Source organism: Nannobrachium achirus (assembly GCF_963921795.1).
Source record: "Nannobrachium achirus genome assembly, chromosome: 6".
Lineage (NCBI taxonomy): Eukaryota > Metazoa > Chordata > Actinopteri > Myctophiformes > Myctophidae > Nannobrachium > Nannobrachium achirus.
The window spans coordinates 59,893,012-59,908,846 of NC_137815.1; the positions used below are offsets into that span (position 1 = coordinate 59,893,012).

Here is a 15,835-nt window from a genome sequence, read left to right on the forward strand (position 1 = left end):
CTTTTGGTGATTTGGCTATTTTCAGTACTTGATACCACACTAAACTAAGCATAAAAAAGGTAATACTGGAGATGTGGCATACGGCATGGATTTCTACACAGAGAGGGCAATTCTTTCAACATAAGATGCAGCATTCAAGTTCAGGAGAGTTTGGACAAGGCAATTCTCTTGAATGCTGCCTTCAGGTATGGCATGGAAAGAGGGCATTTGCATTTCTTTCACCATAGTAAAAACTGCATTCAGGGTCTGGAGAGGGCACTTTTTTTTACAGACGGATAAAAGGGCAGGGGCTCAAGCCCTCTTTGATGTCTATGTGTGCACATGGGGCCATGTGTGCCTGGCTAGAGAAGTGAGAGACATGATAAGCCGGCCTGTCTCTGTTAAATATGGCCATAAAAAATGTACCTAGCTGGACCTTATGAGTCATTTTTTACACTCTCTTAAATGAACACAGAGGATTTTCACACATGGGAAATACAGCTGACATGTTCACTTCCTAAAATTTATATTATAAAACATGGCATTAAAACGTGCAAATTGGGCTCTGTTTTGTAGTGAGCAAAGTTCGTATAAAATATTCAAATGAACTACATACTATAAATGTCCTTCAAATGCATAATTCTTGATTTATGTACATGCAATTGGCATTAATTGGCTCAGTATCTTCTATGATTTACGCCACACAGGAATCAGCAAATCTGCAAATCACTTCAGCTCAGCTTTTAATTAAAGAATCTGCTTAATTGAAGCCACACACTGCTGCAAATAATTCTAACAAAATCCCATTCACGTCAAAAAGATGTGAAACACAGTCTGTCACAATGAAGGCCATTTCATGCTAGCGATCCTCTCACCTCCCATACGATGACAAGTTCTCCTTTACTTCCTCCACCGCCACTCACATTTGCGGGTGCAACTTCTGGAACTACATAAACAATGAATTAAAAAAGAAAGAAAAGAAAAAATTAAGTAATTCTTGTCATTTTGGTTGTAACTCCATACTGTCTAAAGAGATTTTTAAGAATTTTAAAGAACAACAAGGGTTCGTATTTTAGATTGTAATTAGAGAAAAGAAAAGATGAGTGTTAAAATGTTTCAATTTACTTCTTTGTATAGTTTCAGCGATTTTAATGACCTTGATTTCAGTGGGTGGGGGCATGGCTAAATATGTATTTTTAGACACAATAGCCGTCGATTTCTTTACAGTAACACTACTAGCTCCCATAAGTCACATCTGCCCATGAAAGATTGTGGTGCATCTTAGCCACTTGCACGCATGCCCCCAACCACTGAAATCAAGTCATTAAAATCTCTAAAACGATAAAAAGGAGTAAATGAAAACATTTTAACACTCATCTTTTCTTTTCTCTAATTACAATCTAAAATATGAACCCTTGTTGTAAAAAAAAACAAAGTTGTCCTTTAAGTAGACAGCTATTCACAAGGTTATGGTATTGACAGCATCTTATTTCCATATGACACTAGTTTCCAGGTTAATCACTTAGCAGAGGAATCACACACATGATCTGACAGTGGCATGGCCACCCATGTGTATGCTGCTGCTGATAGTCGCAGTATGTTGTCTCCATGTGTGAGACACAACAGGGGACCTGCTCCATTCTTGATTGAACCAGCAGGATGGAATCACTCGCCTCACCCGTTCCAATCTCATGTCATTGCTTTATGGCGTGCATAGTGTATTTTACATGCTTCATCTTGATGCAGACATTAATTCATTATGGCAGAATTTGCAGTGCTGATGTAAACAGCATAAGTGCTTAAAAATATAATGCCTCTTGTGCTGTGACTTTCATGTGACAGCTTGCTAGCATGTGAAAATATGGTTTTAGGAACCTGTCATCCAAACAGATGTATTAATATACATTACAGTAGCGCTAGTCATGTCTACCCTGTTTGCTAAATCATTAACACTGTGTCAATCAGGCTATGAGGGTAACTGTATTTGGTTTTCATTGTGTTGGTTAAAAATGACAAATCCCCATTATCCAGTGGACTGGTGTGAAACATAGTGAAGAGCTATCAGAAAGAATATTGGTGAAAAAAAGGAAAACAAAGCGGACTGTAAAATCCCATTTGCTCAATGTGATTAGTATAGGTTTGGCAAGAAGCGAAACAATGAATTGAGGGCTTACCTGCTGCTTTGGTTCTGATCTGTGTCGACGGCATGCTGGCTTCTCCTACACCCACATTGTTGATTGCTACGACCCTGAATTCATAGTCCACCCATGGGCTCAAATCTTTCACAGTTGCATGCAACATCTCTCCACGTACAGAATCTGGAACTAGGATTAAAGAATTTAGAATTCAGAATGATATCACACCTAACCAATATAGTACAAACACTGAATACGGTGACATTCAAATATAAATAAATAAAAAATACCTTAATTAACTACTTTTTAGCAAAACAGAGTCATCAACTCGTATTCAAGTAGGTTTGAATCCATCTTGAATCCAAAATACACATGTTTTCTTGTGAATAATAATAAAACGTGTGTTTTCTTATTATTCATTATTAAAAACAAATTTACTGCCCCAACCCGAGAAACCAGCTGCGCCCGCTGCGCCCGAGAAACCAGAGAATTTAATTTGATTTCATTTATAAAAAATAATCGAATCCAAAATCGTATCGCTGATCGGCGGCCCAGTATTGAAGGTAGGGTTGGGTATCGAAATTGATGCTTTTAATGGTATCGAACGCATGACGTCGATACTATCGAGTATCGGTTCACGTAAAAACGAACGATAACGATATCGTTTCGATACTTTTGAACGCCTACTTCTTGACATGACGGCCTTTATAACCTATTGTGGTGTGTAAAATATCCTATAGAAAAAGGTAAATAATAATAATAATTATTATTATAAATAAAAAGTATCTAAAACGGTATCGAAAAAGGTATCGTATTGATCCCCAGGTATCGAAAAAGGTATAGTATCGATTCAAAGGTGAACGATACCATTCCTAATTGAAGGTGACATGGTATGCTACTGTACCTGTTCGGACGTTTTGCCACCCTATGGAGAAGGGCGTCCTGGCCTGCAGCATGTACATGGTGATAGGGCTGTGGTTGTCATGTCCAGACACCCAGGACAGCCGGACTGTGGTGTCAGTGATTCCACTCACAAGCAGACTCTCTGGGGCACCGGGAGGCCCTGCCACACCCAACAGCCCCCAGAGACAACAACACTCATCAGATTTGTGTTACCACAGCAGCCGAAACAGCAAAATGCAATCAATCAAGGCTTAGTTTCACGCATGGCAGGCCCCAAAGAAAAGGCATTTAGCGCTTCATAACTCCAGCTACATATGCATCAACTGATCACTGGTGAAAATACGGGGGAGAAGAGGTGTCAAATTAACTAAGCAATATTACACTTCGCACAAGAGGCACGACTGTGATTCGGTCATAGGCAGGAGGTCACAGGCCGATGGCCAAGCCTTCTCAACCCCTCTAGTTTGAGGGTGGTTAACTGGTGCACTTGGCCAACAGCTACTTAGCGCAGTGTTTTGTCCCAACTCCATGCAGGCACTAACGGAATCTCCAGTCAGCGTATTGGGACCCAAAACTGTTGCTGTGTCCATGGCCTCCCTGATGTCGGTGTGTCAGCAGTTTTCTGCTGTCAATGTGCAAGTTTGATTATTGACAGCCATTTGTAGGTGGCCAAAAAGTCTTACATCCCTCTTATCCCTTATTTGGAGAACCATATGTTGACTGGATAGGGCAAGTGAAAATAGTGTTGAAATAAAATGCATTGAAATTCCATGGCAATCCAGTCAGTGCAGTAGTCTTCAAAATATCTTATTTGCGACCAAAGTGGTGTATGGACTGACTTTGACATCCGTAGAGCCCTGCGGCTAAAAACCTACTCTACAGCTGTCTACAGAGACAGTTCTCATCTGAAGGGAGTTTCCAATAAACACACCAAGAACAATACGTAGAAACAGGAAATGTGCAAAGTCCCTACTTCCTTCAAAAGAGCATAGTGTACCTCTGACAATCAGGTCTGCTGCTGCTGAGACGGTGTCAACGGCAGTGTGCACCATACACACATACTTCCCAGAATGCTTCAGTTGAATGTTCCTCACCATCAGGTCGCCAGCAGATCCCTAATGAGAAGACATATTTCATCACCGGTGACTTGCTACTTTAAGTCGCTGGTGCATTGCAGTGGGTCTTATATAAGAGGCTTTTGGCCTTTGTAAGTCAAATAGCACATTATGCTCAATTTCTATGAGCCTTTTGTGTAAAAAGAATGGCTCACTGAAGTTTAAAGGTGAAAGTGATGATGCTCAGTATGATACAGGCTTTTTAGCGTGTCTTGTCTGCTCCCAGAGAAGCATAAATCCTGTAATCAAGCAGGGTTGTGCTCCTTTGTTGGGAGAGCTGTCAGATGATTTACTCACAAGATCACCTCTACACTGGGGAGATTTCATCTCTCTCTGCAGGTTCTACCTAAGCCCTAGTCTCCTGTCATGACTGCAGGAAGTGCAGATGCTTTATAGCACATAAGCTTAAAGATAGAAATCCAACTTCAAATAGAATGTCCCAGTTAAGGGCTTTCACGTGGTTTGTCACAACGTCTTATTATTTACAGTACTCTTCCACTAGGGAAGGCTATAATCAGTGATTGATGTTAGGGAAAAAGGCCATATACTGTAGTGTGTGTGTGTGTGTGTGTGTGTGTGTGTGTGTGTGTGTGTGTGTGTGTGTGTGTGTGTGTGTGTGTGTGTGTGTGTGTGTGTGTGTGTGTATAACTTGTAATGTTCTTGTAATATCATCATGAGGCTGTATAATGCCTCATGCACCACTAAGTGTCACTGAATTGTTAAATATTGTTTAGCATAGTTTAGGATTTGACAGAAATTTTGTGCATGTGAGGTAACAACAGGCCACATCAGGGAATTGTCACCTCATATTAGAAACGGTACGTACCCCTCCAATCATCTCAAAATGATCCTGCCTGCTGAAATCAATGGGCTTGCCATTGAAGAACCATTTGAAGACAGGATCCAGGGTGGAATCAGTGAATACCTCACATGGCAACACGATGCTTTGTCCCACTGTGGCATCCAAACTCAGAGGAGGGACTATGATCTTGGTTGGCTCTGTTACATAATTGGGGCACGCACACACACACACACACACACACACACACACACACACACACACACACACACACACACACACACACACACACACACACACACACACACACACACACACACACACACACACACACACACACAGAGATCATCAACATGTCCGTACAAGGTCAAATGTGTCCGTGGGAACATTTTGATTGTATTTTTTACACACCATTATAATGTTCTTATTTTGATCATAAGAACCAATTACCAATTAATTAATGAATGTCAAGTCTCCAGGTTTTCTTCATAATATGTAAAACACTTATTTACTACGACCCTAATGCTGCATTCACACTACAGATATATAGTTGAACGTTTTGCTTGCTTGGTCAATGTTATCTCAATGGAAACCAGCTTTAAAGATACAGGACACACACAGAACAAAGCTTTGAAAGCTTTAAAGCTGGTTTCCATTGAGATAACATTGACCAAGCAAGCAAAACGTTCAACTATATATCTGCAGTGTGAATGAGGCATTAGGCATATTATGAGTCCAACTAGTACTAGTGGTTCTATTTTAATAGTACACTCTCAGAGTTACAGGCCTGTTATGGCCATTCAAGTTACAAGTGAGGCCCAAAAGCCTTGGGCACGCTAGGGGTGACAGACCCTGAGGAGAACTGAAGAGGAGAGGCAACCGGGAAGCAATGTTAAAGAAAAAAGTGACTAGGAATTATGAAGTCCTATGATACTTGATCTTATAAATCATTATGAAATGCTTTATAATGTATTATGATTATTGTAATCTAAGGCATTATGAGTACTTGCTACAAACATGCTTATACGTAACTATAATTATACAGTGTTGTAAGCAGTTTATAATGCATATATAATGTATATAAATGTGCATAGTTATAACTATTAAAGCATTATACAGTAGACATGGGGTTTAAGTCAAATGTTCCTGAAATTCCCCTTGGAGATAAACTGTTTTTATCTTACCATTGTTAGTTACAACATATTATTTATTGCTGCATGTGGCCCTGTGTCAGTGTAAAAAGTAGATAAGTAGAGAACATAATAAATCTTAATTTGTCTACTCTGGTAATGGAAGGTGGGAGAAGGCGCAATAAAATGACCTCCACTTAACTTCCATCTGGAAGAGAAGGTTTTGCCTAAAATCCAACAATGAATAATTAAACACAGCTATCACAATGTCAACTCTCACCGGGACAAAAAAAAACACCGCTCTCTCTCATGGTGTATAATCACCCATTATTTAAACATTCAATTCCAAAACTGCAAAAGTAGCTCTTTTCAAATTAAAATGTTGGTGGCCCAAAAAAAAAAAGAGAAAGAAAAGACAGAAAGAAAGATCTTCTCTCAGTAATATAGATGCCAACGGTCGGGCCCCACTCTGCAGTCTGGACCATAACTCACAGCTGACAAAACCATGGATGACTTATATTTCTGTCAAACCAGCAGGAACATAAAATGACTATATATTTTATTATCAATTTCATGCTTGGGTTAGTATTTTTTTTTCTCCCCCCTTAACAAAGGTTTAAACCATCTGCTTAAATGGTAGTAAAACCTGCGGGCAGAAAAGTACCTTTCACCACCAGCGAGCCCGTGCTACTGGACGTTCCGAACTGGTTTCTGGCCACGCAGGTGTACCTCCCCGCATCCGTCTGACTGATGTTGGTGATACGCAGGGTGCCGTCGTCCATGATAGTCTGTCTGGAGACATTGAGAAAACAGAAGCCACGTCACATTATTGCATATCGCAGCCGTTAGAAATCAGATACACAGTAAAATCCTTTAACACTGTATGAATTGACCAAAATGGACCCTTATTGGTCTATTGCAGGGGTCTTAAACAGGGGGTCCGCGACCCCTAGGGGGTCTGCGGGGATACTGCAAGTGGTCCCCGGAATTGTTGAAAAAACTAAAAACGTTTTATATATTTTGTATTTTTATTTTAAAGAAAGAAAAAACACGATTCTGTCTCTTTTGAATAGCTAGTATGCATGATTATTGTGCAATTGACAGATTAGTGATAGATTGATAGTATTCATTGACATTGGTTCTCAGTTAATAAGGTATGTTTGTAAATGGCAGTGTTACGGCCACTTGTACATGCATGTTTAAAATAAAAGCATGAATATATTTATCTATCATTTTAATAGCATAGTATTGGATTCACAATAACATGGTATGTTTATACACATGAAACACAATTTTACACATACATATTCAATATATTTTGTAGCCCCACCCCCACCCTACAAGGTAGGGGGTCCCTGCTCCATCTCACCATCAGTTTGGGGGTCCCTGGCCTGAAAACGTTGAAGACCCCTGGTCTATTGGGTTACATTTGTACATTTGACTGTAGGCTTTGTTCTTTAATTGAGGAAACCAGGTAGGATGCTATTAATTGGGTTTTAACTTTTTTCCCCTCTGTTTTATTTGAATGGCCGCTTCATGAGACACCATCTTCAATAGGAGCACATTTGCACACAAAACATAATTATCATTGTCTGATCACAACATATTTGCATGGAATTGACAGCACTAAAGCTTGAATGCTTCTATTAATTGGATACACAGCGGTAGACAATGGCTGCAGGACAGAACTACATGTGCCGTGTACACAGAGCATGTGAATGGAATATGCACCAGTGGCTTCATCATTCTACAGTACAGTCACTATCAACACAGTAAAAGAGAGGACCTCCCTGAAAGGTAATAAACTGAGATAGTCAGAGAGAACCATCTCACTGAAAACACTCTCTGGTCCCAGGAAGGGAGCTTTTGGGGGATTGAGATGTTGAATCTAATGGAACAGTGCATGACTGTAAAGCTGCACTCAAAAACAGTAACGCACATTGACCTCATTGTTATAATGTACAACGCATCCGTTTCTTCACTCCTGTTTCCTGTTATGAAGGGGTTCATCCAGTGGAAATGTAGTAAAGAGACTAAATGAGATAGCGCTTTGTTCAAGTGTGAAAAACAAGGCAGAACCAGCAGGCATTTCACTGGATAGCGCTGTAATCTATATTCCAGAAGCAGCAGAAAGTACATGGAGACTTTCATGTCATTTTCACAAAGACAGAAAGTGAGTAGCGAGAAACCATGTAAACACATGCATAAATGATGCAGATAATGCGTTCACTTGTGACCTTTTGTTGCGGCAAATCAAACACCAATGCTGCAAAGCTACGAGCAGCCAGCTTAGAAATCAAACAATTTCCCTTTTAGCTGCTCCTCAGAATAAATATGTATTCACTCGGCCTGAGCAGAGACCCAGAGAGCATGTCTGACACTGGGTGCTTTGCACTGATTTATTGACAAAAATATCAAACGCTGAGTGATGGAGGCACACTGAGAACATGACCTGAGGGGCAATGAGCTGCAAAACAAATAGAAACGTAAAGAACTATCTGCTTGGCGGACAAATCCCGTTCCACAACGAGCATTTCTATTCTCGTCCAGACGCACTGCCTGTGTAATCACTTCTTTCTCCTTTTCCCCATGACCAACCCTTGGAAAATATGATAACTAATCAATCCCACCGCTCACATGTTGAGGCAGGTCCAGTGAGTTACGGAAAGCCTATGGAGACGTGGCAGCACATATTGATTTGAGACAGTCCAAAAGAGTGGGGAGACTGGGGAGAATGACACGTCATAGCACTACGCTGGCTGTTAACTCAAAAAATGTTCGTCCCATTTTCCAAGGGTGTTAAATACAGTATACTGTATGAGGATATTGAACTATGAGTGACACACTTCTATTAACTTTTTTGGCCTATAAATCAGTTTAGTATGTTAACGGTCACATCTTGACCTGTCTCTGTCTGTTTGTCTCTAGTCTCGCGTAGCCAGACAACAATCTCCGAATGCAATCTCCGAATGCAATCTCCGAATGTTGTCTGGAACGGCAGCTCCCGAACGGCGAGTATCGGAAGTAGTCACTGCTGCCATTGGAAACATAACAGAAACACAATAGCTCAGACAAAGTCATTCGAGCGGCCCAATCTTGTTATGGGTGTATAGTTTAAGAAAACGTTTGAAAACATCATGGAGGTAACACCAATAACACCAGAGAAAGACGAAATAACGCCCCCAGAAATGTTGAAAGGAGACATAACGCTTCCAGTAGGACATGTTATTGCTACTGCACCAAGGGAGCGGTTGCGTCACATCCGCTTTATCTCGCACTCATCGTTTCTATTTCCGTTTGCCAGACTGTATGCCGGGAGCATTTCCCAAATCGCGGAGGCAACAGTCCGGCCTCGCGAGACTAGTCTGTCTCTAACGCCTGACACTGTGGTTCCCCTGATACGTCACATGTGACATCACAGTGATGTCAGATCCTCAGAGCAGGGATCTCCATATATGGACATAAAAGGCTGACACATCACTGTGACATCACAGTGATGTCAGATACTCAGAGCAGGTATCTCCATATATGGGAATAAAAGGGATCTCCATTTATTCAAAGCCCTTTACTGTAGCTGTGGAAGCATTTCAGCAACTTGTGAGTCTGAAATTAGTTTGTTTTCCTCCAGTGCTTAACAGTGGGTGCAATGTACGTTAACTGTGATGTGCTAGGGTGCAGTGTCAATTTGCCATAATTATTGTCATTTTCACAGTATGAAGTTCAAGCCATACTGATGTGTATCTAGTGACCTGTTGCTGTTTTCCATGTGAAGCTTTATTTCAGCATCACCTAAATTGTCAGAATAATGGTTTCATATTTTCTTGTGCCAACAACAACAATATACTGCAACTCGATCTTTTAAGGGGAGGTGGTCCTTTAGGGATTCCAGCTGAAAATGGGATAAGATCACTTTAAGTGAACATGCAGGCTAGATTATGAGAATCACCTCAATGATGATTTGGCATGCTATTTATAAAAGAACATATGGGCTATGGGTATTTGGATGTTCCATCCAAATATTCTGCAATTAGATAGTATGACAATTTTGTCAAATATACACATATAGAAAATTACGTTTAAAGGCAATCAGCTTAAGGCTGAAAGTTGGATTTCAATGCAATATGGGATTCTTCATCCAATATGATTTTGGAATTCGTCTTATCTGAGGCAGGGGATTTAACTGCATATATTTGAAACAGCCTGGAAACATGGTCATGTGCTCCTTGAATACTGAATACATTCACTGCTCAAGGAAAATTAAAGTGCATGACACTTTAATGATTTCTGCATGCACACAATTTGCACAGTGTCGATAAGTGCTATGCACGCCAATCCTTTTCAGCGTTGAGGTTATTGTTTATTATCCTATAACGTTATAGCTAATGCCCAATCATAATGGCTAATCATAATGCATCTGACTGAGCTCTATTTGTAACGTGGTATGAAGAAATATTGCTGTCTTTGAAATACTTGGTTAGCGTTGCAGTTGAACACACAGTGGAAACACTGGTGTACTCAGAGAAAAATAACATCTGCTCTTTTGACTATGATGGATGGATGTTGGGGAAAAAAGGACTACTAAATATTTCTATTTACCAGAGCTGCTTTGAAGTCTTTCGGCACAAGTTAAGTCTCAAGTCTGTAATGACAAGTTCCAAGTCAAGTGAGGATGCACAGAATCCTCTTCAAGGGACAGCCATACAGTACAGTAAGTACAGTAGGGCACCCTCCCTGTGTTACATGAGGTGGCCGCACAGACAAGTTATTATGGCTAACGCAAACATTACCAGTGAACATTATTGATAATATTTTGTGATTTATTATTCACATACATATTAATTGTTCTTATCAAAGAACACCCAAACAAAATGGTACAGTAAATGGTTAAAAAGGACCAAGAAAAACACAAGCAACAGTAGGTCTGTTGGAGAGCATCATTCCCTTGAAGGACATCTTGGCACAATTTAACTTTGGTTAATAGTTGCTCCAGTGTCTCCATTTCTCTAGGAATCCAGTTGGACAGTGACGGAGCAGAGACGACCGACCGCTCCCCGAGTAGAGCAATGATGGCCGTAAGCTCCTGAGACTGCACCCCCACCCTGTGTCTCACCCTATCTGGGTTCCTCATCCCGTTCCACATTATGCTTTAACATTATTAAACTTAAGTAGAGGTCTCGACTCTTACTAGTGAATTACTTTATGGGTTAGACCTATATTGCATGGTGAAACAAGTCTCAAAGTTGGAATATAAGCAAAGTGGATTTTGCCAATGTATTAAATCGTTTTCATTTCTTTTTTGCCTTGATAAAGATGCCAGCTATTTCTTGTGCGCACAACAGACAATGTGATTCGGCTATATAGCACACAGTACCTTCCAAATCTTCTAACTAATTAAAATTGCAAAATCAACACACGGTTGACATTTTTATTTCCAACCAATGCTGAACCCGGTTTTGTAATTTTCCACTTGAGGAGGAGACTGGGTGAGACTATTTTGGATTATCAGTTTTTAACTACACAACCCAAACCAGGTAAATAGAAATGTTCTAGCTGCTTGATATGCAAAGATAGCATTATTATCTTTATTTTTTACATATTTGCAATGTTTGAAAATATATTGCCTACAGTATAATTACATAAACCAGGTTGAAAGTGGTAAAAAATAATAATACTCGAAACTACATTGTTTTGTTTAATTGAAAAGTTTGCAGGGTTGCAGTATGACTTTAAGACCTTTATTTGCTTTTCATTTGCAATATTTCATACACACACATGGATGCACACACACACACACACACACACACGCACCCCAATTCCCCAACATTACCCCACTGGGATAAGGGAAACTGCACAATGCCAGCATCAGGGACAATAGCTATTCTCTCAGCATAGTCCACTGGGGAGGGTGATTGATAGCAGGTGTTACCCCACTTGATCTTCTCCACACATGGGAGTAAAATCACAGGTGCTGCGCTCCCTAATTTCCAGTGACCTACTTCTAGCTCTTTAAATGGAGGGAACCTGAGGAGTCTTGGAGCATAGTGTACAGGGACATTCAACAGGGCAGAACTGGCCTCGAGCTGCAAGGTGCGATCCCTTTCTAATTGTGGGCAAAATGTTCTGTTTTTTTTGCCTTGTTGTCTTGAAACTGATAAGTCTGAGGTTTGCAGTTGATTTTTGTCTGCAGACATTTTGCGCTCACAGCTTGGAGCTGGCACCTGGATAACCTGGATATGGATGCCTGCAGTGACACAGCCAAGCATTGCCTATACTGTTTTTCACTCCCCAGGCAGCTACCTGAACCCACACAATGTTACCATGAACAGGGTGAAGCGTGGCTTCAATTACTCCCCCTCCTCTTTCACTATACACACACACACACACACACACGAAGTGACTTGTTTTTGTAGTGAACTTGAACTATTACTTCTCGCATGGGCAGACATCCCACACACAGCATACGAAAACTCACAGACAAGCGCACAGCTGCTGCCTGAGATTAGGCCTTAAATCCTAATGAGTGGTCTGTCATATATCGTAGCCTTGCGATGTTGACTCAGGGATACTGTCAGATCCTGCCTCGGAGAGCTGAGGTTTCGGCAGACAGAATGTCTCTGCTGGATCTCTGTTCTGCATCCAGCTCTTTGACTGGCCTGGGAGCTACAAGATGACATACAGTGCTACAACGTTTCCTTCCTCATCATATTGAGTTAATCCTCCATATACAGTACGACAGGTAGACCACCTTGTAGTTCGATGTGAATGTAGTGTTAATGTTATATCCAGCTGTGAATGTACAAGATTAAATCTTCTGCAGCCATGTAACATTGTGCTTTTCTTAGAAATCCACCTAAACTTAGGCCAACAGGGGCACTTTATACAACAATGACATCCAAAATACCCTTGAGGAGATCCATAAATAACAAAGAGCTCCAGAGATAAGCATAAATACAAAAGGAAGCCTCTTTAACAAAAGGCTAACAAAGGCATGAGCAGCGATGCATACAATAGCGTACCCTACCTCTTGCTGTCCTTCAGGAGTTCGCCTCCTCTCCGCCAGGAGATGGTGGCCCTGGGGGACGCGTGGGGACGGCATTCCATGACCACCTCACCCCCCCGCTGGATCAGAGTGGACTTCTTCAGGGGGCTTCTGCTGAAGTCCGGCTGGGAGGCTGAGAAACATACAATAATCTTAAAGGACAATTATTTATTTTTTTAAACAAGGGTTCATATTTTAGTCATTAGAGAAAAGAAAAGATGCATGTTAAAATGTTTTCATTTACTTCTTTCTATTGTTTTTGATTTGCATGCATGCCCTCAGGCTGGGGGCATGCATGCAAGGGTCTAAACTCTAAATATGTATTTTTAGACACAATAAGCCCATTCCCAAGATGCACCGCAATCTTTCATGGGCAGATGTGACTTATGGGGGCTGGTGTAAATAGTAACAAAGAAATTGCCGGCTTATTCTGTCTAAAAAGACATATTTAGCCACTGAAATCAAACTACTAAAATCGCTAAAACAATAGAAAGCAGTAAATGAAAACATTTTAACACTCATCTTTTCTTTTCTCTAATTACAATCTAAAATATGAACCCTTGTTGTAAAAAAAACAAAGTTCTCCTTTAAGGGCATTAATGCTTTGCGTTGTGGAGGGGCAACGGTGCATCAAGCCAACATGCCACTCACTGGCAATTAGGAAAAATAAATAAATAAGAAGAAAATCATCAGCACATCACCTTAAGTAAATGAAAACTGTGACCATGGCTTGATGAGACTTCTAACCTATTCTGTGTTGATTATAACAGTTTTGTCGAGGGTTTTAATTTCAATGGCAGCATGATGGGTGTGTACAGAATGATGGCCTTGTCTAGTGGTTCATTTCTTTGTAAACCATGCAAAGAAAACAAACTGCTTACCCACAACCTTGAGCTCTGCGCTGGCATAGATGGATCCATGTTCATTCTCTGCTAGGCATTGATACATGCTGGAATCTGACAGGCCGATGCTGGATATGGCCAATCTTCCATCTTCCACATGCACCCTTCCCTGAAAATATTAACATTTTGATTCATGTTTGATGAGGCCTTTGAATTATGTAATGTATTTGCTAGCATTCAATGTCAATAATTTTACATTAACATTTATTTTGTACATCAAATTATTTTATTTATTGTTTACCAAAGTATGTGTCAGTTTGTTTTGATAATAGCCTAAATAAAGCTTCTTAAGCAAATAAATCAGATGTGTAAATCATGGTACGCCATCTTTAATATCACAATCTATATATATTATATTATATATATATTATAGGCTGTAGTAGTAGCCAGTAACAAATGTGCCATAACATATCAAAGTCAACTGTGAAGATTACTATCTTCACAGATCTAATCTATTGTCTGCTACTGTTCTATGTCACAACAACATTTATACTATAATAATCTGCATTATAGGCCTTAATATTATGCTATAATGGCAGTCACATTGAGGAAGGCCATGGGAAAATGTGAAAATGTTTGTTTATTGCTACTGCTGGGTCATCATTAGCCACACAAAAAAATCAGATCCACAAGCTCACGTGTTGGAACCAGTGGTGTGATGTGGATTCTTTAACTAGTGGAACTCTATTTTCCATGTGTGTGCGCGGCCTGCTGCTCGGTGCTAGTTGAAATACTGTATTCAACACACCTGATGGAAAACATTTCTTTTTATGTAATTATATTTCTTATTATTTAGTTTCATTGTTAATTTGTTGATTTTATTTTAGTTTCAATAACTTACATTTCTTTTTAGTTTTATATAAAATACCTTCACATAGACTCACCCACACACATAAGTAGCAAACTTAAAATAATCACACAACTGGATCCCTATGCTTTGGACGCTTGGCTAATTGGACTTCTTCGGTGGCCGTGGTACGGTGGTCGGCATTGTAGATAGATACCAGGCAGACAGTAAACACTGCAGAGAATAGCCTAGGTCTACTAGGCCAGTGGTTCCCCCCAGGGGGGGTCCCCAAATAATTTTGGGGGGTCCCCAGATGATTAACTTAATGTGCAACATTGTTTTCTCACTCAACTGTAACCAAGCCAACATAAAGTTTAAGTGTATAGAGGGTATCTGCACATTTCTAAAGTGACAATTTAAGGACTTTTTAATATCTCTAAAATTACAAATTGGCCAAACTGAGACATAAATTGTGAAAATAGCTGACCTACATGTTGTGAGCATGTAGATCAGCTATTTTCACAATAGAACCATGTTATACAAAATGTAATGCCTCAACTCTTATTGCTCGTCAGGGTGGGGGGGTCCCCAGTTAAAATGTGATTCTTTTGGGGGTTAAGGCCTGAAAAGAAACACTGTAGTACTAGGCAAACACCCTGCTGGCCGTCTATACAGTGCAACTGTGAGGACGTAGGTGAGGCATGCCCGGGTACTGTTATGCAAAGCAGCCAGGTAGGGGGATTGAACGTTGACCACACCGTCGTCACTGATATAACACCGTCAACACCAGTAGCGCTTTGGAGGCCGGACGCGACCGGACGCCGTGTGGTCGAAAAATTCCCACACAGACGCACGGACGGCACCGAACGGTGCACGACCGTGTAAACGCGTGCATACCCCCCCGCGAGAGCCGCGACAACCCCCCACCCCGCGAATCCGCATAACAGGTTTCTAGAGGTGAATGTGTGAGCGTCCTCAAGCCCGCCCCCATATTCATATGGATATAGCCTACTTTAACACCTAGGTTTCCAGCTGTGACTGCATGT

General features: G+C 40.6%; 1 protein-coding gene across 1 annotated transcript in view; it reads right to left on the reverse strand.

Annotated features, from left to right (window-relative positions):
• cntn6 (contactin 6) overlaps positions 1–15,835 on the reverse strand; it is a gene marked incomplete at both ends in the record, with an annotated part of 53,464 nt that overhangs the window by 8,201 nt on the left and 29,428 nt on the right. Inside the window, 8 exons of the mRNA XM_080728336.1 lie at positions 855–925; positions 2,154–2,303; positions 3,019–3,177; positions 4,015–4,132; positions 4,959–5,131; positions 6,726–6,853; positions 13,083–13,233; positions 13,982–14,111. Coding sequence (XP_080584462.1) covers positions 855–925; positions 2,154–2,303; positions 3,019–3,177; positions 4,015–4,132; positions 4,959–5,131; positions 6,726–6,853; positions 13,083–13,233; positions 13,982–14,111 — 1,080 coding nt within the window. The remainder of the gene's footprint in view (positions 1–854; positions 926–2,153; positions 2,304–3,018; positions 3,178–4,014; positions 4,133–4,958; positions 5,132–6,725; positions 6,854–13,082; positions 13,234–13,981; positions 14,112–15,835) is intronic.